Source organism: Cavia porcellus, unplaced genomic scaffold, assembly GCF_034190915.1.
Source record: "Cavia porcellus strain 051 isolate PalLab524CR breed Dunkin Hartley unplaced genomic scaffold, mCavPor4.1 scaffold_6, whole genome shotgun sequence".
NCBI classification, from domain to species: Eukaryota; Metazoa; Chordata; class Mammalia; order Rodentia; family Caviidae; genus Cavia; species Cavia porcellus.
The window spans coordinates 51,023,156-51,044,504 of NW_026947489.1; the positions used below are offsets into that span (position 1 = coordinate 51,023,156).

The 21,349-nt window shown below is 39.2% G+C and overlaps 1 protein-coding gene across 1 annotated transcript; it reads left to right on the plus strand.

Annotated features, from left to right (window-relative positions):
- Positions 1–2,480: 2,480 nt before the first annotated feature.
- Tas2r60 (taste 2 receptor member 60) lies at positions 2,481–3,434 on the plus strand. The gene has a single exon (XM_023567406.1). The coding sequence runs from the start codon at positions 2,481–2,483 to the stop codon at positions 3,432–3,434; it is 954 nt and encodes a 317-aa protein (XP_023423174.1).
- The last annotated feature ends 17,915 nt before the right edge of the window (positions 3,435–21,349 follow it).

The following is a 21,349-nucleotide window of genomic DNA, read 5'->3' on the forward strand; positions in this document are numbered from 1 at the left end:
TGAGCTGGTCTCACCAGAGTGAGCCTAAGGCCAGCCTGAACTGCACAGCAAGACCCTGTCTCAAAAAGATAGGGAAAAAAAAAAGACAGCAAATTTAAAATTCTCAAACTTGGCTTCCTTCTAGGAAGAAACATTTGACTATAAGAAAACAAAAAAAATTCCACAAACACAAAATACAAACAGTAACAAAAAAAATTACCTAGAGCACAGAGCTCATTACATATTTAAATTTATTTCAACGATTGCTTTCTCTTTTGAATTAACTTGATCCACACATGGCATAGTTTCAGGGGATATTTGTGGTACATCACTAGAGCATGAAATCACTTTGGGGGCTGATATCTAGTTCATTATTGTAATCTAAGTGCTTTCATAGAATTATTACAAGATAAGAAATACTGAAAAAACTTGGTAAGTGAATTTAGGGCTCACTTCATACCTTTCTTATTTTACCATCATTGAAGGCATAAGAAGTACAAGTTTTCCATACTGGGAGGCTCATGCTGGCACGACTTAGAAGCCCACCGCTCTCCTCACTCCTCCAAGTCCTAGTAGAAAAAGGTTAAATTCAGTCAGGGAATCCAAGCCAAGGAAGACGGCACTGGGGAGTTTTGCTCCCTAGAAATTTTAATTTTTACAAGAAGGCAGAATGAGAACAGCTGTTCACTGCTTTTCTTTGACTCAGGCACATAGTATTCACTACAATTGGCCCCTTTGTTGGAGAGATAATTCTACCTGAATGGATAGAAAATGGAAAGAGACACCAAACCCTTTGCTTTCTATTTTCTCTTTATGGGGTTCCATGCAAAGAACTAGTAGATCATGGTGCTGGCCAGAAGATGGGGTACCACTGAAATAGCCCTTATTTTCCTATTGCTCAATCCTGAGCTTCTTCAATATTGCTATAAGGGACCCAGAACAATTTCTACTTGCTTGTTCCCTGGTGGCACATTAACCTACTTACCCTCATCTGGTGGTCCATTATTGATGTTTTAAAAAATTTCTTCATAGCTAATTCCTGTGGGAAATACAGTGTTTGCTTCCTGTATCAGATGGCCTAACATTTGATGTCTTAGGTCTTACTGTATCCCTGATGCTCTCCTAAATTTTTCTGGGCTACTTATGACAAGTAGACTGGATGGGAAATGCTCAATATAAATACATCATTGTCATTATCCTAGTTACTTTTTCCTCCTCCCCCTTGTTCACTTTTTATTGTTGTTGTTGTCTTGAGAATTTAACTCAGGGCCTTTGCACTGAGCTATACCCTCAACCTTTGCTATTTTTAAGTTTTGATTCAAGACTTCATTAACTTGCTATGTTGCCCAGGCTGGGAGTGAACTGTTAATCCTCTGCCTCAGCCTCTGAAGGCTGGGATTATGGGTGTGCACTATCACATCTGGTCAGAATCACTTCTCTGCACCTGAACTTATAGTTTCTAAAATATTCTTATATTTTTAATATTACATTTATTTGTGATTCATATTTTCATAGGTATGGGAAGAGGGGCTCAAATGGCTGTCTGTGGCTTTATAACTCTTAATTGTGACAAGACACAAAATCCTACCTCCTGAGTCCAACTAAGGATGAAGAACATAAGGTGTCAGTTGTGCTGCTAACTATGGAAAGGATCCCTGCTCATGGAAATCAGTTTGGGGCTCAATATCATACCCAGGAACCCAGAGGGAGGGCTGGGGATTACACTGAAGCCTGGTTGACTCTTAGGCTGGGACTTTCTCTGCCATCTCCTCTGGGTCTAACAACTGTCTTGGTGGAGTTTCTCTGTATGACACCACTTTAAAGGTCACTATTAAAAGATACTCTAAAAATTTTGGAAAAAATTTGTCTGCTTCATTATATAGAATTGTATTTATGGTCTGTTTTTGATGATGGACCCTCCAGGAATAGAATTGGAGTTAACCTCCTTCAGGTTTTGCCATTTTTCTCTTTGTTTCTCTGTGAAAGGGGCATTCTCATAGTGTGTACTTCCTAGGGCCACTGTGAGAACTAAGCACCACAGAGCACTAGAACCGATACCTGGAACAAAATCATTTCTTGCTGTCCTTCATGGATCTCAGCTTTGACTCAGCAGAAAGAATGAATTTCATTTCTGAGTTGACCCAGGTGTGTGGCCCTGTCTTAGGTGTCAGCTTAGGGAAGTAGATCCTTTTATGTAAGGGATACTACACGCAGGACATGATATATTATCCATACCCTGGGTGACAATGAATAGGGAATAGGCAGGAGAGCAGGCAAATTCACAAGCAGGTGGGGAGCTTTGGAAACTTAGCTTTAACAATATTTGCATCCATTCAGAAGAGAAGAGACCTCTTTTCCTCTCTCTGACAGCCAACATTCCCTCCACCGGTTTAGACCTGTACTTGGGGCCATTGGAGAGACAAACATCATACAGGACCTTCCAGAGCAGCCCATCAAGAATGGTCCTTGAAATCTTGAATCCCACCTTGTGCTCAGCAGAAATGAATGGAGATCACATGGCTTCAGGACATCTGGTGGTTGACAAGAAAGTCCTCACTCTCATTCTCATTGTATTGCTTTTGTGCCTGACAACTGTGATAAGCAACGGTTTTATCATTGTAGCACTGGGCACGGAATGGTTGCAACGGAGAACACTGTCGCCTTATAATAAGTTATTGGTCAGCCTAGGGGCCTCTCGCTTCTGCCTTCAGTGGGTAATGATAGGTAAGAGTACTTATTTTTTTCTGTATCCAATGGCTTTCCTGTATGACCCTGTCATGCAGTTCCTAAGCTTGTTGTGGGATTTCCTGAACACTGCCACCATATGGTGTTGCACTGGGCTCAGTTTCTTTTATTGTGTCAAAATTGCAAACTTCACCCATCCTGTCTTCCTGTGGCTAAAGGGCAAGGTTTCTAGGTGGGTACCGTGGATCCTCCTTAGCTCTGTGGGTTTCTCTGGCTTCACCACCATCCTATTCTTCACAGGCAATCATGTACTATATCAGCACTATCTCAGGGACAAGTGCCAATATTGGAATGCTACCGGGGATAGCATGAGGTCATTTGAAAACTCCTACTTCTTCTTTCTAAAAATCTCTGTTTTTTCAATCCCGTTTGGAATCTTTCTTGTTTTCATTGTCATTCTCCTCATATCCCTGGGAAGACACATGAAGAAGACCCTGTTGACCCTCTCGGGATTTCAAGATGCCCCTGTTCAGGCCCACGTCAGAGCTCTCCTCAGTATCATCTTTTTTGCCCTCCTCTTCACCTCTAGTTTTCTGGTTCTGATACTTAATAATGGTAGCAGATTTCCACTTCACGAGGCTAAAAGCTGGGTGTGGAACATAGTGTCTCATTTGTGCATGGCTGTCCACTCCCTCTTTCTGCTGCTCAATAACCCCAAGCTGAGAGCCACTGTGGAGCGAAGCTGCTCCCCAAGATGTGAGGTCTCCTGAGCTGCAACTGAAGAAGAATCTCCACGTCGTGGGTGCCGCAGGACAGAGCTGCTTTCTCTGCTGCATGTAATGCGTTCTCCCTTTTGCTACATTTAAAGACTATAAAAACAACTTCAACGGAATGGAATTCCACGTGAGACCTATGGTCCTGATACATGAACTGGTGTCACTGCTATGCTCCTTGTTTCCTGCGGGACTTGAGGTGTTCCAGGGACCGGAGAACTTTTGCTTTCCCTGTACTTGATTCTTTTGTGTTTAAACCTCTCCTGGGCCCTGGATGCAAAGATCTGGACAACTGTACAATATTTTGGGTGCTGAATCAGACTGGAGATGGTTTTGGAGCTTTCATGTGCCTTGGGCTGCAGCCTGAGGACCATATTTCCTTTTTCACTGCTTCATAGTGTTCCTGGCATCTGCTATGGCGAAGATCTTTCTCCCACTGATTTCATGAGTATCTGGTGCCCCAGTCTTGTACACAGAGCACTGTGTAATTTTCACACATGCTGCAGGACATGCAGTCTTGAATGTATATATTCTCAGATGACATCTGGGAGTCATTCTTCTGAGAGTCAGCAATTTATACAGAATCTAGCATTTATATATTTTTGAAGTGCTCTATACTGGTCTAGATTGCTAGTCTGTTTTATAAATGTTAAAGTTTGTAAGCTCAGATGTAACTTCTTTGTTGATATTGGGACCCACTGACATGTTTGATATGGATAGATTCATCTATCTTTATCTGAATTTAAAGATTTAAGAATAAAAGTCTCCCCTAGAGTGTAGACTGCTTTTCTGCTTTTCATAGCTTTTCTGAAGCCTTTCTTAAACTCAGTTATCCCTTGAGCCATCAAGAATGAGTGCCTCAACTTCCCTCTCTTAGCCTTTTAATGTACCTCAGCTTCATTTTCTATTGGTTACCACCTCTGCCACTCCTCTTCAGTGGAAGGCAGATCCCTGCCTTTGGTTTTCGAGGCTCTGTCCTGTGCTCCTAGCCCACTTCTCCCATCTCTTTCCCATCCCCTCAACTCACCTGAGAGTTCCCTCCTCCTCTACATGCAGCTTCAATCTTCCCCTTGTTATTGCCTTTTCCTCTTTCAGCAAATATTTTTCTAAATCTTTTTCTTGAAAAAAGAAAAGTGCTTCCCCCTCACAGACCCATGCACAGACCTGTCCCTTGCAGAGTCCTTCTGTGGCTCCCTGTCATCCTGCTCTGCTCCCTGTTCTGCCGAAATGTGTTTCTACAGGGACAGGTGGGGTTTTCCATGCATTAAATATGCTTTGTACCAGCCTTCCTGCTCCTGTATATTTGCAACATTTGCCTGACAATTTCTTAAAAATGACAAAAATATACATTTATAAAAGTTCTGTTCAATCTGTGTAGAAGATTTTTATAAAAATCACCAGTGGCTGCCCATTCCCATGTCATCCTGAAAGTAGTTCTTGTTGTGGCTTCAGGTGTTCTACACTGGATTCTCCTGTTCCAGCCGCTCTCTGTGTTCCATCATTACCTACGCACTCTTGTGCCCTGTTTATCCTAGAGCCAGTGCTCTTCTTCCTTTGAGAATATATCCAAATCTGTTCCTGTGTTTGCATCTGCTCACATAGCTTCAGTTATTTCCTCCATGTAGATAATTACCAAATCCCAGATCTTCCTACAAACTCTATACTTACGTTTTGTTCCACTTACTTGACATTATTACCTGATTGTATCTTGAGCACTTAGCAAGTTCAGAACTTACTTCATTTGCTCCTTCTCCTCTTTTCCCTCTTTTTTCTCTTGTACTTCCCCTTCTTTTCTCTGTATCTGTGTTAGACTCCTCCACTGTTCATTTGGACCTTTCTTTCTATTACTTATATGGATTAAGTCAGGTTTATGACAGAGTTGATTTTTCCTTTTCACTGTCAGGTGAGCCCTAGTCACTACTCAATAACCCACTATCTTAGTTACTCTTTACTCATTGTTGAGACAAAATACCTGACATCCAAAATTAGGGAAGAGAGGTTTGTTTCTTATCATTTTGGAGGTTTCAGTCCATACTCAGCTGGCTCCAAGGCAGTGTGGCATGGCGGGGCCACCGTTCATGACCACAGCAAACAGCAAGGTGCAAACCCAGAGAAATATCTTCTTCCCACCATTACACCATATGCTGGCTCCACCTCTGGGTGGGCGTAGCACTCACACTACCAATTTGAGCACTAGACAAGGAACCAATCACAAACCCTAGATTTGGTTGAGTCCATAGTTGTATGAGGCCTGGGGGCCACTGACATAAACCATGACACCCACTTTCACGTTCTACTTCTGCAGTATCTCCATCGTGTGTCCTCTTCTTTCTCTGTAGAACTTGTTTTAGCAGAGATGAGCTTCTTTCCCCAGCTGACTTATTTACCTTTCTTCATCACCACTTCCTCTATGAGGTTTCTCCCATCCCAGTCAGAATTACTGCTATAGCTTGGAAATGGTTTGTTTCTTTAAAATTCATGTGCTTGGTCCTTGTTGCAATGGTGTTGTGAGGAGATGGAGCTCTAACAAGTGGAGCAGAGAGGAAGGTGATGAGGTTCAGGAATCTCCTTGAGTTTGGAAAAGATTAATGTAATTCTCACAGTATTGGATTAGCTTTTGTGAGAGCCGATAGTTACAAAATGAGGCCGCTGCAAGTGCTTGGTCCTACCTCATGTGAACATTTTCCTTTCTGGTTTTCTACCCTGAATCAAAGGCCCTTGCCAGACATGATGCCACGCTGTTTGAATTTTCCAGCCACCCAATTTACAAGATAAATGAACTCTTTATAAATGTCCAGCCTCAGTTATTTTATACAAGGAGCACAAAATGCACTAAGACAATGACTGTTACCAGGGCGATCTTCTAAAGGTATAAGTCTGATTATTTCAGTTATGCTTATTTGTATCTCAGTGCCAAATTGAATGAAAAAGTCTTGGCATCCAAAAACCTCTACAGTCTGGCAACAGCTTTATATTTTCCTGTTTCCATTCTAGTACAGGCGTATGTTTCAGTGAATTTGGATTTTCTTGTTATGAGCATGTGTGATGTTTCTTTGACATTCTGAAAAATACTCTCTTATCCCTACATGTACCTTTCAAAAGTCTCTTATCACTAGATGTACCTTTCTTTTTTGTGTGTTTAACTTTTAAAGGTTAATTCACATGTACCTCTTCACTGCAGCCTTTTTTGGAATGATCACTGAACTTTAATGTTCTCCATGTTTAAGGAAATATAAGACGTGTTTCCTCAGTTGTGACCTGAATTTTGCCTTTTGTTGCAGTTATTTGCAAATGTGCCTCCTCCTTAGGAAATGATTAATTTCCCAAGGATATGGGCTGGCTCATACTCTTGCACACAGTCTCTGCAGCACGTACAAGTACTTGCTACATTAAATGGAAGGACTCTATTGCCCTTGGAATTCAGCTGTAGGCATGTATATCTGTGTCTGTATATTCCTTTCTGAGATACCTACTCTGTTTTTATGCCTTCACTATGTGGTCAGCTTACTTTTTGGAAGTCAAACACATTCATCTTCTATTTAACTTTGGTGCAACATGGAAATAATAAATGTAGGAATAAGAGTGATGGCCCAATGTTGTGATGTGTTTGGTGTCCTTCGTTTTTATGCATTTGGCTGTTGCTAAGCAACTGGGAACAGCAGGCTATTAGGTCCTTCCAGTGGGATCTATAAGAGAGGCTAGCTCTTTTTGTTTGACCTAGTCTCCTTTTCTGAAACTCCCTTCATAAGCTACTCTTTGTTCCTTCCTGTCTTTGCATCATCAGCCCAGGGGAAAGGACATTTTCCAGAATCTGAATAACTTCCACACAGGGACCAGTTGCCTTGGAGCTTGAGCATACAAATACATACATACATAAAAACAAACAAACAAACAAATAAATAAAAGATAAGTTTTGTTGTGTTTTTAAAACACCAAGTAACTTCTTAGTATCACTAATTTTTGCCCAGATCCAATTCCATCATGTATTATGGTATTGATATTTAATGTCTGTTTTGTGTGAAGTGTGGAGTAAAGATACTGCTTAACTTAGATTTTCCATATGTTTAATTCTTGAAACTGAGTTTAGGTTAAATGAGGTCATGGCTGGTAGTGATAGAACGGAGATAATTTAGTGCCAGTATGTAAAACAGTGTGGTGTTTATGTTGATAATACGATAATGAAGGTATAAATAAGCTACATCAACAAAAAAAATCTAGATAATAGTTATATGAAAGAATATAAGATAAATAAATCTTTTTATTCCCTGGGGGAAAGATGACCATTTAATAATGTTGGAGTACAGGGGTACTACAAATGGAAAAACAAAAATGAAATTAGAGACAAAATTTTGTCATAAATTGCAGACAGATGATCTTTAACATTTTTTTTGTGGTACTGTGCATGTCAGACAAGTGTTTTCTCTACCATTGAGTTACACGCCAGGCCTGACTAATATTTAATTTAAAAATTATTTAGCTTTTCAAAGCCTTTTAAATTTTTTTTTCTTATTTATTTATTTATTTATTTATTTATTTATTTTTTTTGCGGTACTGGGGATTGAACTCACAACCTTGCACTTGTTAGGCAGGCGCTTATGCCACTGAGCTAAATCCCCAGCCCCAAAGCCTTTTAAATTTTTATAAAAAGATTCAATTTGTACTACATTTTATCTCATAAAGTAGACTTTGAATAAAATATTTTATATGCCCAGACCAACTTTTTGGATGCCATTTCAGGGTGCACACATATCCTTTAGCTCCCAGAAACAGGGGCCCTCTGTGTTTTAGGTATCCTTAAACATGACTAAGAATATCATATTTTAGGGAAAATAAGTAGTAAGTTTGACCTCAAAAAGAATTAAAAATGGTTCCTTTTTTTTTTTTTTTAAAACAAAGTGATAGCATACATTTAGGGACCACTGAATCCTTTTCAGTTATTTTATTTTATTTTTAAATTTTCATTATTATTATTATTATTATTATTATTATTTGTCTTTTTCCTTTTTATCGGTACCGGGGATCGAACTCAGGACTGCCTGCTTACAAGGCAGGCGCTTATGCTGCTGAGCTAAACCCCTAGCCCCTAATTTTCATTATTATTATTTTTGGTACTAGGGATTGAACTCATGACCTCGTGCTTGCCTGGGCAGGTATTTATGCTGCTAAGCTAAACCCTTGGTCCCTTTTAAATATTTATTTTTATTTTAAAAATTTTTCCTTTTCAATTTTAAGTTGACGTGCAACAGAGTCATAAAATACTTCTATTTTTAAAAGATAATAACTCATGTTTCTAAAATACAAACAGCTCTTTCTAACCAATAAAAAATATAAGCAAAATAATAGATGATGGTTACATGATAAAAAATAGATAATTCACATAGAAAGAGAACAAAAACCAAGTAAATATGTGAAAATAAACTGATCTTCAACTTTTATGGGAAAAACATAAATTAAAACAACAATAGGGTTTCTGCTATAAGTAGAGCTTTTTAAATAATTTTCCGTCTCTCCCTGGTTATCACATAAGAGCAACAAGAAAGTCAAAAGAGATTCTGAAAACTTTATTTTCAGTAAGCTAAGAGATAGGCAAGTTACAAATGTTATGTTATGTGAAATCCCTGCAGTCACAGAAAAGATCAGGTACAGTCAAGAAATACAGTGAAAATAATTATGAAGAGGGGTAAGAGCCCCATGAGGGCAGAATTAAGAAAAAGCTAGCAAAAACACACTTTCTACAGAGAAGACGTTCATCTAGAAATACAAAACTGTAGAAACTGAATCAAGGAAGGAAGAGAGAAAGAAAGAAAGAAAAAAGAAAGAAAGCATGAGAGCTTCATTTTTTTGCAATACTAGAACTCAAGGGTATACTACTACATATACTCTGATACATATTTAGTTCTTTTTATTTTTAGTTTTTACGTTTTTGGAGACAGGGTCTGGATATGTAGCTCAGGCTGTCCTTGAACTCACTATGTAGCCCAGCTTCAAATTTGTGGTGATCCTTTAACCTCAGCCTCCCAAGTGCTGGGATTATAGGTTTGTACTACCATGATCTGCCAGCCCTTTATTTTATTTTTAATTTTGAGACACGATCTCACTAGATTGCTCACATGGGACTTGAACTTGCGATCCTCCTGACTGAGCCACTGGAGTAGCCAGGATTACATGCATGTGACACCATGCCAGTAAATCTCAGTAATTTTAAAATATGTGTGAATTTATACTCAGAATAGATAATTCACACAGTAGACCACATACAAATGATCATGTAGTATAAATTCAGTTCAGATAAAAGTAATATCTCAAATCAGAGGAAAATTTGGTAACTGATAGTGAGATAGAAGAGTAACTAGCTGAAAAAATGTCACCGTACCTCAAATTATAAACCAGAGTAAACTCCAGGTTTATGAAACATAATTGGTAGGAAAAAGTAGAAAAATGTGGATTCTTTCAAATCGTGGAGTATAGAAATATTTAAAATCCAACCAACAAATTGGTAGAAGTTAAAAAGTTCTGCATGACAAAAATTTACAGACAAGTTACAAGCCATGGCTTCACCAAGCAGCGGGCACCACAGGGAGAGAACCAGCCAGCATCTCCCGAGATCCCACCACGTTGGAATTTAGGGCGCTGGGAAAGAAAGCAACCCATTCGCCTTCCTGGCAAGCAGCCATGAACCTACCAGAGCACGGAGAATCAAACATCCCCCCGCCCACCACCACCACCATTAGCAAATGGGAGCCAGAGGTCAGCAACCTCTTGGGAGGTTGACCATATGCAATACAGCAAATATGGGGCATTTTCTTCTGCCGTCTCTTTGAAGGCAGATATTGTTATCATTGTTTTGCTTTGTTCTGATTAATTGTATTGCTCTATTCAATACTCTGTTTTGATAAATTCTATAATATTCTGGATTGATTTTACTATACCTGATTGAAAGGACAACTATTGTAAAGATAATGAGATATACTATGGTACATATTACTGTTATCCTGGTGACCTGCTGTGACGGTCTGTACCAGTTTCACTGCATTGTCTCAATTGGCTTTGTTCTGTTGTATTTTACTACTTTCAAAATTTAATAATAAAAGTTGATTATAGCCAGGCATGGTAGTGCAAGTCTGTAATCTCAGTTATGTAATCTCAGCATTACATAGCAAGATCCTGTCTCAAAAAAAAGTTGACTGAGCCAGGTGTGGTGGCTCATGCATGTAATCCCAGCACTTGGGAGGCAGAGGCAGGAGGATCCTTGCGAGTTCCAGACTAGACTAGGCTACAAAATGAGCTCAAGGCCAGCCTGAACTGCATAGTGAGACCCTGTCTCAAAAAGACAAAAAAAAAAAAAAAAAGTTGATTATCCTTCTTCAATTATGGTGTTCCTATATTACTTCCCTTCACTATTAAAGTGGAAACTTTGGACTTTTTTTTTAAAAAAAGAAAGCTACAACAACAAAACAAAGCAACAACAAAAATACCAGCTAGCAAAACAAGTACCTGCAGTGCCTTATATAACAGAAATTTAATCTTCAATGTATAAAGAGATTTTAAAAACAGTAGAAAAAAAATCAACAAAACTAAACAGAGAAAACTCAAATAATAAGAGTATGTGATTCATAGAAAAATATAAGGGGCTTCTTAAACAAAGGAATCATAACTAACTTATAATAAGGGAAATGCAAACTAAAATTATGCTAAAATATCATTTTTTAGTACATGTGTTTCTGAGGTGAGTATTGAAATATTCTTAAAATATCCATTTGGCAAAATCTCTAAAGTTTGGATATACGCTCTTTGACCAAGCTATTGGGGACACATCACTGGTGAGAGTGTAAAACAGTACAGTACATATGCAGGGTAACTTGACAATATCAAACTTACTAATGTACACACACTTTGATTCAGCAATCTTCTCTGAGATTTTGGGGTGTAGCTCACTTCCTCATGGGTCACAGTTTGTGCCTCACCCTCTTGAACCTGCTGGGACTTGAGTTAGGTTACATGTCCAAAAGCAACACGAGAGGTGGAGGAAGGTCATTAGGAGGATCAGCAGTGTCTTATAAGGAAATTACTTGAAATGATTCTCTTACAGGTTCTGCAGACAAGAAGCAATCAGTCTCGAACAAGGCAAGGAGAGCTATCTCTACTGGTAAAGAAGATGTGGCAGAATTCAGGGTTCATGTGTCTAGCTTTACTGGGAGCTACCCATATGTCTACACTGCAGTTTTCTCTGCTCCTTGATTTCCCGATTGATACCCTTTTTCAAGAGACCTTTATAAAGGTTTTCAGTTGATGTGGTATTGTAAGTCGGCTACCCACATGATAGATTCGTGGTTTGTCTCTCAGAAATCTCAGCGTTAAAGTCTCAGGTGAGGAGAGATTTATTTTTAAGCTACAGCCATAGCAGCTCCCTGGTGTTTTATGTGTATCCTTAGCTGAATATTTCAAGCCACACACCCATCATTTTCTCTCTGCTACATCCTCCTGTACTTAGAGTCACACCCGTACCACCTGGAGGCTACCAACCAGAAAGCCCTGAAGTGCCCTTTACAACATGCAGCTGTGCCACCTACTATGAGGTGAGCTTTCGTCAGGGTGTGTTGCTGTTTTCCAAATACGGAATCTGCTGATGCCATTACTTTTATGCAATGTGTTTAACACAAGGAATTACAGATGAGGAAGCTAGAGGTGGAGGTCCAAGTAGGAACCACTTGGGAAATTTGTGTTCCCAGTCAATTTAGATTCTACAGGCGCACAGGTCTTGGTCTCCAGAGCCAGGAACACTTACAAAAAGGAATATAAGAAAAGTCCTACTAACATTACAGCTGCCACCTTGTCATTTATATTCTAGCTCCAAGACTAGGAGGCTTTTAAGGAAAGGGGTTGTAGCGGTAATTGATCATGGTCACCATGTGAAGACAGGGGTAGGGAGGAATAGGTGAAGCATTCCTGTGACTGCTGGGACATCTCTTGGCACTTTCATGGACCTACTATAAATGGGCAAGAACAGTTTACATTGCTTATAAGAGTTTGGCTATCAGCATTTATGTCTCTCAGGCATGAAGGTCTGGGACCCTTCTGCGAAAAGCTACCTCACCAGCACTCAGTGCTAGCTAAATGTAAAACAAATCTGGAGTGAGTGATAAAAAGGTTAATGATGTATACTAATGATTCTGGTCTCATGATCAGCTGTAGCAGTGAAAGTTCTATGGAGTTCGCTTCATTAAACCTCTCCTAGTAAATTTCTCCAGGAATTTCAATGAACTAGAATTCTGGAGAAACTAAGAACGGATGGAGTAAACGTGAGCTAATCAGGAACATCTCAGAGGTGCAAGGGGTGGATGACTCTCGGTGCACCTTCCTTTTTCTCATGCTACAGAACCAATGTCTTCATGGCCACCTGCTGCTCTCTGTTCCCAAGGATTGGCCTTTAGCTGAAGGGAGTCACTGCCCCAGAAGAAGTCTAGGAGATTGTTGCATCCCTTTCTTTGTGGTGGCTCTTTGCTGATGACTGTCCGATCCAGGCTGATAATAATCCAGCTTCTTTGCTTTGGGTGTCTGTGGCATCAAAGAGAGTACATACTAATTAGGAAATGATTATGCACACATCTAATTCCCTGACCCATGACTATATTTCTCACTTGCCTACAGTTTTCTCCTAAAATTGATTCCTTAACAAATTACTCGCATAAAAAACTCCATTTCAAGCTTTGCTTCTAAGGAGCAAGACCTAAGTGATCTTATTTTCAGGTAGACTCTCTGGTCTGTTTTTGTCTCTCTTTCTCTCTCTTTAACATATCCAAAAGGGAGTCTTTTGTTTTACAGACTTAATCACAGTCAAAACTGAACTTCCTGTCTTCTCTGTCCCTGATGCTGACATGCTCACTGTTTTCATGGTCGCTTTGCTTTCATGTGTAACAACTCTATTCCTCCAGTCACTCTTGACAAAATCTTTACCTTCCCTGTCCAGTCATTCTGCAACTGAGATGTCAAACTATTTACCTGCAGCATTCATAGATGACATGCTCTGGGTGTGGCTGCTCGTTACTTCAGCCCATTGAAAGCCAGACCTCCATCCAGGGGTTTGGAAAACTAGAGTTAGAGTTACAGTGAGGGTTGTTAGCCTTTCAAGTGAATCTGTAACTCTACCATTCGCTACCACCTCCATTCTACAGGCTGGTGCAATCTACTATTGTCTCTTGATTGGATTATGGAAATGGCTTCTCAGCTGGTTTTACAGCCTCTACTCTCTTTTGCTTTTGGTCTACTTTCAGCAAAGCAGCCAATAGGACCCTTTAAAAATACAAATATTATCATGTCATTTTTGTTTTGTAATCATCCATTTGCCTTTTCTCCTCGAGAAAAAGCTCAAGTTTGCAGAATGTAATGAAATGCTCTCTTTGATTTTGTTTTCTACCCACTGCATCTGAGGTCTGCTGCTTCTTTGTCCTCCTCATGCTTCTCTCTCAACTTTCACTTCTTGATGTTCCTGAATCTGCCAGGTCTGCCACTTCTCAGAGCCTTGGTACTTGGTGATCTCTGGGCTTGCACTGTTTTTACCCAGATACTGGCCTGGCTCACTCAGTCACTTCTTCTGGACACTGTCATTGTTATCTGTCTAAATCGTAGTCTTCCACACTCCTGCTCCCCATCCTGCTGTTTCTTCTTGCACTATCCTTGTCCAGTGTGACTCTTTATACCACTTACTGTTTATTTCCATCACTGTAACACAAATACCACAAGGACAGGGGCTTGCATTTATCTTGTTCCCTACTGGCAAATGGTAGGCACCTAATATGTATTTGTTGAATATATGCATGAATGATGTTACTAAAATTAATGAGACAACTTTCATTACACATTTCTTTTTCACACAGTGTACATTTCTGTTACATTTTAATGAGCATTTACTGAATATTTAGGTATAGAGATCTAGCTATATATCTGTCTGCTAAGTGCAAGAGGCAGTCAAAAGTAGGGGTTAAACACGTGAGAAATTTGCTTTGCAACAACACCAATCAGAGGAATACAAACCACTTGGGAGCTCAGTGTGACTATTATTAAAAAAACCAATAGGTCATATTTGACCCTAATCCTGAGAGAATTCTAAAATGGAACAAACTCCATCTATTTACGATGTTTTGCTGCAAATCTTGTTCATTAGATACTGCATGCTTGGAAAGTTTCCATCCATCTTTGGCAACAACTTATTTGACTTGACTTTTTTGCATGTCACTGTGGCCTCTTTTCTGAATTCTTGAATACCTGGAATCTACATCATTGGATACTCTTGTGTGATTTTTCAGGCAAAGAGGGGATAATCTTGAGATTTAAAACAATTACCAGGACAAGTGGGAAGAGTGATGTGAGGGAGTTAAGTTTTTAAAGTCAGGTGATCAGAGTTGTGAGACAGAATGAGCCAGGATTTGGCTTCTGCTAGCTTTTCCTGGGGTTGACCTCTGTTACATCGTGTAATGAATCTAAGTTTCAATGATCTAGGTGGCTGGCACTGGTGTTGGTCAAAGTGTTTGAGATGGCTCTAGCAGGGAGCAGCTGAATTCATTTTAAACTTCAGTGAGCCGAACTAACTGACACATCGTATAACTATAAATAGGACTTGTCCTGCACTATAATGATGGGGACACAGTGCTGGGGTGACAGAGAACAGTGGCAGGGGGTTGGTTCTTTTGAGGACTTTTATTCTTCTTTCTGTAAATTAAACCATTTTTGAAAGTCATTGAATAAGCTAAGATAAAATGCATAATACTATTCATTGTCTGTTTTACTCAAAGTAATAATTTTTGAAAATGTGAAACCATTCTTGTGTCACCATGAAAGGCTTTAACTTAGAGCTAAAATATATTTTTGGGGGGTCTTTTTGAGACAGGGTTTCACTATGCAGTTAGGCTGGTCTTGAACTTTGTAGCCCAAGCTGACCTCGAACTTGCATCAGTCTTTGTGCCTCAGCCTTCCAGGTGTTGGGATCACATGTATGTGCCACCATGCCTGGTGGCAATTGTTTTTGAGGGAAAAATGGACTTAATCCCTCTATGGATCCTATAGTTTTTTAAAATTTTTATTTTACATAGAATAAAAACAAGCAAAATAAAACAGAATAAAGCCAATCAAAACAAAACAGTGTAGTGACACAGAATTTCAAAACAAGATAATAGGAAATCAACAGTGGTTGTTGTCTTCAGAATAGCTGACCATGCCTTCAGATATAGTAAAATCAAACAAAGCAGAAAAGAATAGAACCAATAAAAACAAAGTAATGAATGCAATAAAGGACTTTAAAATAAGATAACAGTAAATCCAAAATGGCTACTGTAATGTCTTGTTAACTTTGAAATAGCTGCCCATGTCATCTGATATAATAAAATCAATAAGACAAAACAGAATAAAACCCAACCAAACAAAACAATGAAAATGATACAGGACTTCAAAACAAGACAATAGGGAATTAACAGTGGCTACCACCTTCAGAAGGAGATTCCCCCATGGGTGCTACATTGTGTATGGTTATACTCTTAATAGATGATCAGACTACTGGCTTTAGGCCTGCAAAACCAGTGAAACACTAAACACTACAAGCATTAAGTTGTATGTTACCTCAATAGCTATCACTGTAGTCTGTATTTCTCCAGATCATCTGGTTGCTTATGGGGTCAGGGTGGAGGGACCTTGGTTCTTCTTGTGTCCCAGCCTACGTCTGGTTCTCCCTATAGTGGCCCATGCATAGTGCTGACTTGCAGAGAGGGCTTGGCTTCTTGGTGGCTTTCTGTTCTCCTCCCCCACACCACAGTCTGTGAATGGCACCAGCTCGTATCCTACAGTTTTCATAAAATAAAGGATCAGGACTTTCTGAGATTATTTGCTTTTGTGCTACTGACAGATTTCTCATGGCACTAGAATTTGGGTCACCAGTAAAAGAAGGGTCCATTTAGGAATCAGACACAAGAAGTCTACAGGTATGTGCAACATAGTGACTTTTCCACTGACCGTGAGCCATATGGAACAGTGGTCTCATAGGACTAAAATGGAGCTGAAAAATTCCTGTTGCCTGTGGGACAATGACTTTCTCAGGTGTTTGTTGTGAGGTTGGTATAAACAAACCTATTGCACTGAAACATAACAATACAATTACACATTCCACATAATACTTGATAATGATAAATCACTATGTTTGTGTATTTAGTATAGCACACTTTTTATAAGAGTGTCCTTCTTATAAAAATTTTGTTGTAACATAGTCTGCTATGTCATGCCAGCAGCAGCCTCACACATCTGGTGTTTACTGAATCTCTTGATTGCACTAAGGGGCCACAGCAAGCAACCTACCTACACCCTCCGGGTTTGCGTAAACGCACACCATGATGTTCACATGAATTAGACGGAATTCCTGAATGACTCATTTCTCAGAACGATCCCTATTGTTAACGTTTGACTTGTCCTGTTGGCTGGAAACTTTCAAATGAAGAAAAATAGCATTCCAGAGCTTTAGAAGTAGAATGCATTGAGATTCTCACTTCTCTGTGTTCTCACTGAGGAATTCATAAAGAAGAAGGGGGAGAGAGTGGTATTTCTGAAGTGAAAGCCTGTGACTTTAAAAGGCTGTAAAGTTAAAGCCTGTGTTGTAAACCACAACGGATTACTTCATTGTATAGGAAACATTTTTATTGAGTGTATTATTGTGGTTGAGTTTTTACTAAGATTCTTTTTGAAAAATCACCACAGACCTTTAGTCAGTGAGACAAGATTTCAAGGATCCCAGCAAGAAAAACTGCCAATAATTTTGTACACACAGTGTGTGCACAGACATCCCAAAATATGAGGAGGCACCTGGAGATGGAGTCCTGTTTCTTCTTGACATCCTCAATCCAGGTGCAAGTTTTATTGCTTCCTTCCTCATAGCATTGATATAAAGACTGGCCGATTTGTCTCCTCAAATAACTAAACATAGGAAACTTCTGTAGCAAAATGTGTGGTGACATTTCAAGGTTATCTGGAAAAAAAAGTTACTAATGTCAGTGCATGAACTAGTGGTTCCTTTGTGTCACTACACTGGGGGTTGGAAGAAGAAGGAAGTAAAGCCTTTGTCCACTAAAAGGACAACATAGTCTCCTACAAGACACAGGGAAACATGAAACTGAACTCTGTGTTTAAATGATTCTGACTTTATACTGCATTCAACAAATATTCTTTGAATAAATTCTTTTGAGAATCAAAAGATGAATGCCAATGAACACATTTTGAGAAGGATCAAAGAGCCATGGTTAATTAAAGTATTTACAGGTGCCAATAAGGGAAAATTTATAAACTATAATGTCTTAACTATGTTATTTTTGTAAACCTAGAGTAGGGAAAGAGAGAGACACTGTGGAGTACTTTGGCTATGAGGAACATAGTACCTTTCAGATATGGGGAGCACCCAAGCAGTTGCATAGTGGGACAACATGTTGGGGCCCTGGAAAGTACCCAGGAAGAATGGGGCCCCCCGCAGATGCCCACGGGGCCTTTCATGAGCTCTGTTCTCTGATGAGGCACTGACAGGAAGGTCTGGTTTTCTCACATCAAGAAAGATCTGAAAACCACAGAGCCTGAGACAACCAGTCCCAGTCCTGAAATCAACAACACACTCTTTCGAGAAAAACAAAATGAAACCTTGAGATGGTTTTTCTCTGCTTTCCTATGCAGGCTCCTCACACATCTTTGCTTATTTTAACTCCTGACACTGTTTAGTCACTGCTGTCTTGTGCATTGGAGCTGGAAATTGAACTGGCTTCTCAAGGAGGACTCTGCCCTTGGCCTCTGGCCTCCAGCCTGGTCTGGCCCCATGGTTGCTCTTTTGACTTACATTGTTGGTTCTTCTCAGCCTTGAGCTTGTTTTTGATGTTGTCACACTCTAAAGTAAGTGTTCTTTTCATCCTAGTTTCGCCTGACCAGCTTGTCCTGTAAGCAACCAGTTGTAATCAATGACCTGAGAGGTAAAAAAATATCAGAAAAATTTCCTGTCTTTTTCTTTGATTTGAATTTTGCGAAGTTTCCATGAATGTAGGGAATCTTATGGGATCAGAACTTTCTTGGAATAGATCAGTCAAAAGTGCTTAATCACAGCCAGATGTCCTCTGAGTCACCAATTCCCAAGGCACAAGAGAGAATCAGCTTATTTAGCATATTACACACAGCCTTCCCCTGCAGATATCTTCCTCATTAGCTAGCACAGATTCAGGAGAGGGAGAGCCTCAGCTTCTGAGTTTGATCTTTATCTTAGAAATTGAGATATTTGAAGGGCATGAAACTTAGTGCTGAGAGGAATTATATCAATTGGCAAAGGCTCCTGGTAAGCGTGTTAAAATATCTTGACATCAAGACCTACACTGAAGTGCTACTTCTTTCTGCCTCCTATTTATATGATCACTTTCAGAAAGGCATCACTTTCATAGGGCCTCAGTGTTTTTGTCTGCAGGCTGAGATTGGAGGTTCCAGTCTTCAGGTTGTGGAGATGGGGACAAGATGGCAGTGCTGGTGAAGGGTGGTATTTTGTGCGGAAGAGGCAGGCAAATGTCTGAAAAGTTTCACTGGATCCATTCGTATAGATGGACCTACAGGAGCACAGCAGTAATTAAGTCTTTAGAAGATTAGGCATACAGCTCTGTATATTGGCAGGACCTTGAATGCAGGGACCTTACTAGTCTGTAATCAAAGATTCCTACAGGTTAATATGGAGATAGTGTTACTTGCTCTGCCTTAAATATATCTATCTTTGTTCATTCCTGTTGCTATGAGAAATTGTCCAACACTGGGTAATTTACAAATGACTGGTATCTGTTGTATTGTTGTTCTGAAGCCTGGAATGTCCAAGCTTATGGTGCTAGTAAGGTATTTTGTTCCATGGAAGAGATGAAAGAGCAGAAATGGCAAAAAGGCAAAAGGCATTAGGGCTCCCTCATCCTTGCTCAAGAAGGTTAATTTAGCCCTCAGGACTTAATCATATCCTGAAGCATTATCACATTTCAACAGGTGAATTCAGAGGGACAAATTGAGACTGCAGCAATATCACAATTTACCAGTTTTAAAACTAGTAATATATGTTTGGTAATATGTGATTATTGCAGAATGGTTGGAAAATAGATAATTAGAAAAATCCCTTGTTACCTAGAATTGATCACAGTTAATAATATTCATTATTCTTTTCACACATTTTTCCTTACCTTGACTTGTATTTACAGTTACATCCCATAACAATATATAATCACAATATATCAAATGTATAAATATGATTATATAAGATTAGAAAAACAAATTTATGTTCTTAGCCAGGCTTGGTGGCACACACCTATAATCTCAGCACTTGGGAGGCTGAGGCAAGAGGATTACCACAAATTCAAGGCCATCCTGGGTTGCATAGTGATTTTAAGGCCAGCCTTAACAACATAGAGACTCTGTCTTTAAAAAAAGTAAGTAAGTAAGTAAGTAAGTAAATAAATAAGTATTCTTTTGAAAAATACTTGAGTGTTCTTTTTATCTGCAGGAACAAGAAGGCCCTTCCATAAGTATGGAAAGAGATTTGGAGATTTATAAAAAATGAATTAAAAACCATAAAAATATCAAATGATAAAGAGCTACAGAATCCTCCCCATTTTACATAAGAAATTATTTGTTTTTACAATGGAAAAATTTTATGACCCTCAGATATAAGAAAATATGGTATGAAATATGAAAAAAAATGTAATTTTTCCAAAAGACACACATTTCTTGTCTTATGTGTCTGGACATCAGAAGTCTGAAACCAAGGACTTGGTAGGCTGTGTCACTTGGGATTTGCAGGGAGAATGCATGGCTCAGCCTTTTTTAGGTCCTTGTGGCTGCGTGAGTTCCTTAGCTTGTGGTCTCATCCTTAACCTTAGCCTCTTCATTTTTTAAAAAATTTTTATTTTAAAGATAGTAAAATCCAACAAAACAAAACAAAACAGAACAAAGCCAATCAAAACAATGCAGCAAAACTGGTACAGAACTTCAGAGCAGGATACCAGGATAACAGTAATAACTACCATAGTATATCTTGTTATCTTCACAATAGTTGTCCATTCCATCAGGTGTAGCAAAATCAAACCAAAAACAGAACACTATAAAACCAATCAAACAGAATATTGAAGAGAGTAAAGCAATTAATCAGAACAAAGCAAAACAGTGAGAACAATATTGGGCTTCAAAGACAAGATAGAAGGAAATCCTCCATATTTGCTATATTGCATACTGTCATTCTCCCAAGAGATGCTTAGACTGCTGGCCCCAGGCCTGAAAAATCAACCAAACAATACAAACATTTAGTTGCTTTATGTACCTTAGTTGCTATCAACTCAGCCTGTCCTCCCAAACAAGCCAGTTGCTTATGGCAGAGAGGGTAGGGTGGGTGGGGTGGTGGTGCAGGAGGTGGTGTTTGATTCTCAGCCTAGTAGGCTCATGGGAGGCACTATATAACTTTTTTGTCCTTGGAACCCATGCAGCTTGCATGGCTTACCAAAAAAGGCTGGATAGTTGATTTCTTAATGTCTCCCCACCATAATGTTTGAGTAAAAATATTTGATTAAAATTCAATTACAAAAAAATTCTATTACTAAGAGGAATCTTATCATGCATAAATAAATATTTTGCATCAGCTTAAAGTGGAACCAGTATAAAGTAAAGTTGGTGTGTTGTTTCAGAATTGTTCTCTTGCCCTGCAAGACTGTCTGTAGTAGGACAGACAGATAGACAGACAGACAGACACAAGCACACAGTGGTGAACTGTGAAGGACAGAGCATAGGATTTAGAGTGAAAATATCTATTTCTACTTAGAGATTTTTCTTCTGCAGCATTTAGAGAAGTCTTTTAAATTCTTCGAGCATGAATTTTCTGCATAATTCCTATG

What these genes read in the sequence shown, in the direction of transcription:
- Tas2r60 (XM_023567406.1), top strand. Translation starts at nt 2,481, where the DNA reads ATGAATGGAGATCACATGGCTTCAGGACATCTGGTGGTTGACAAGAAA.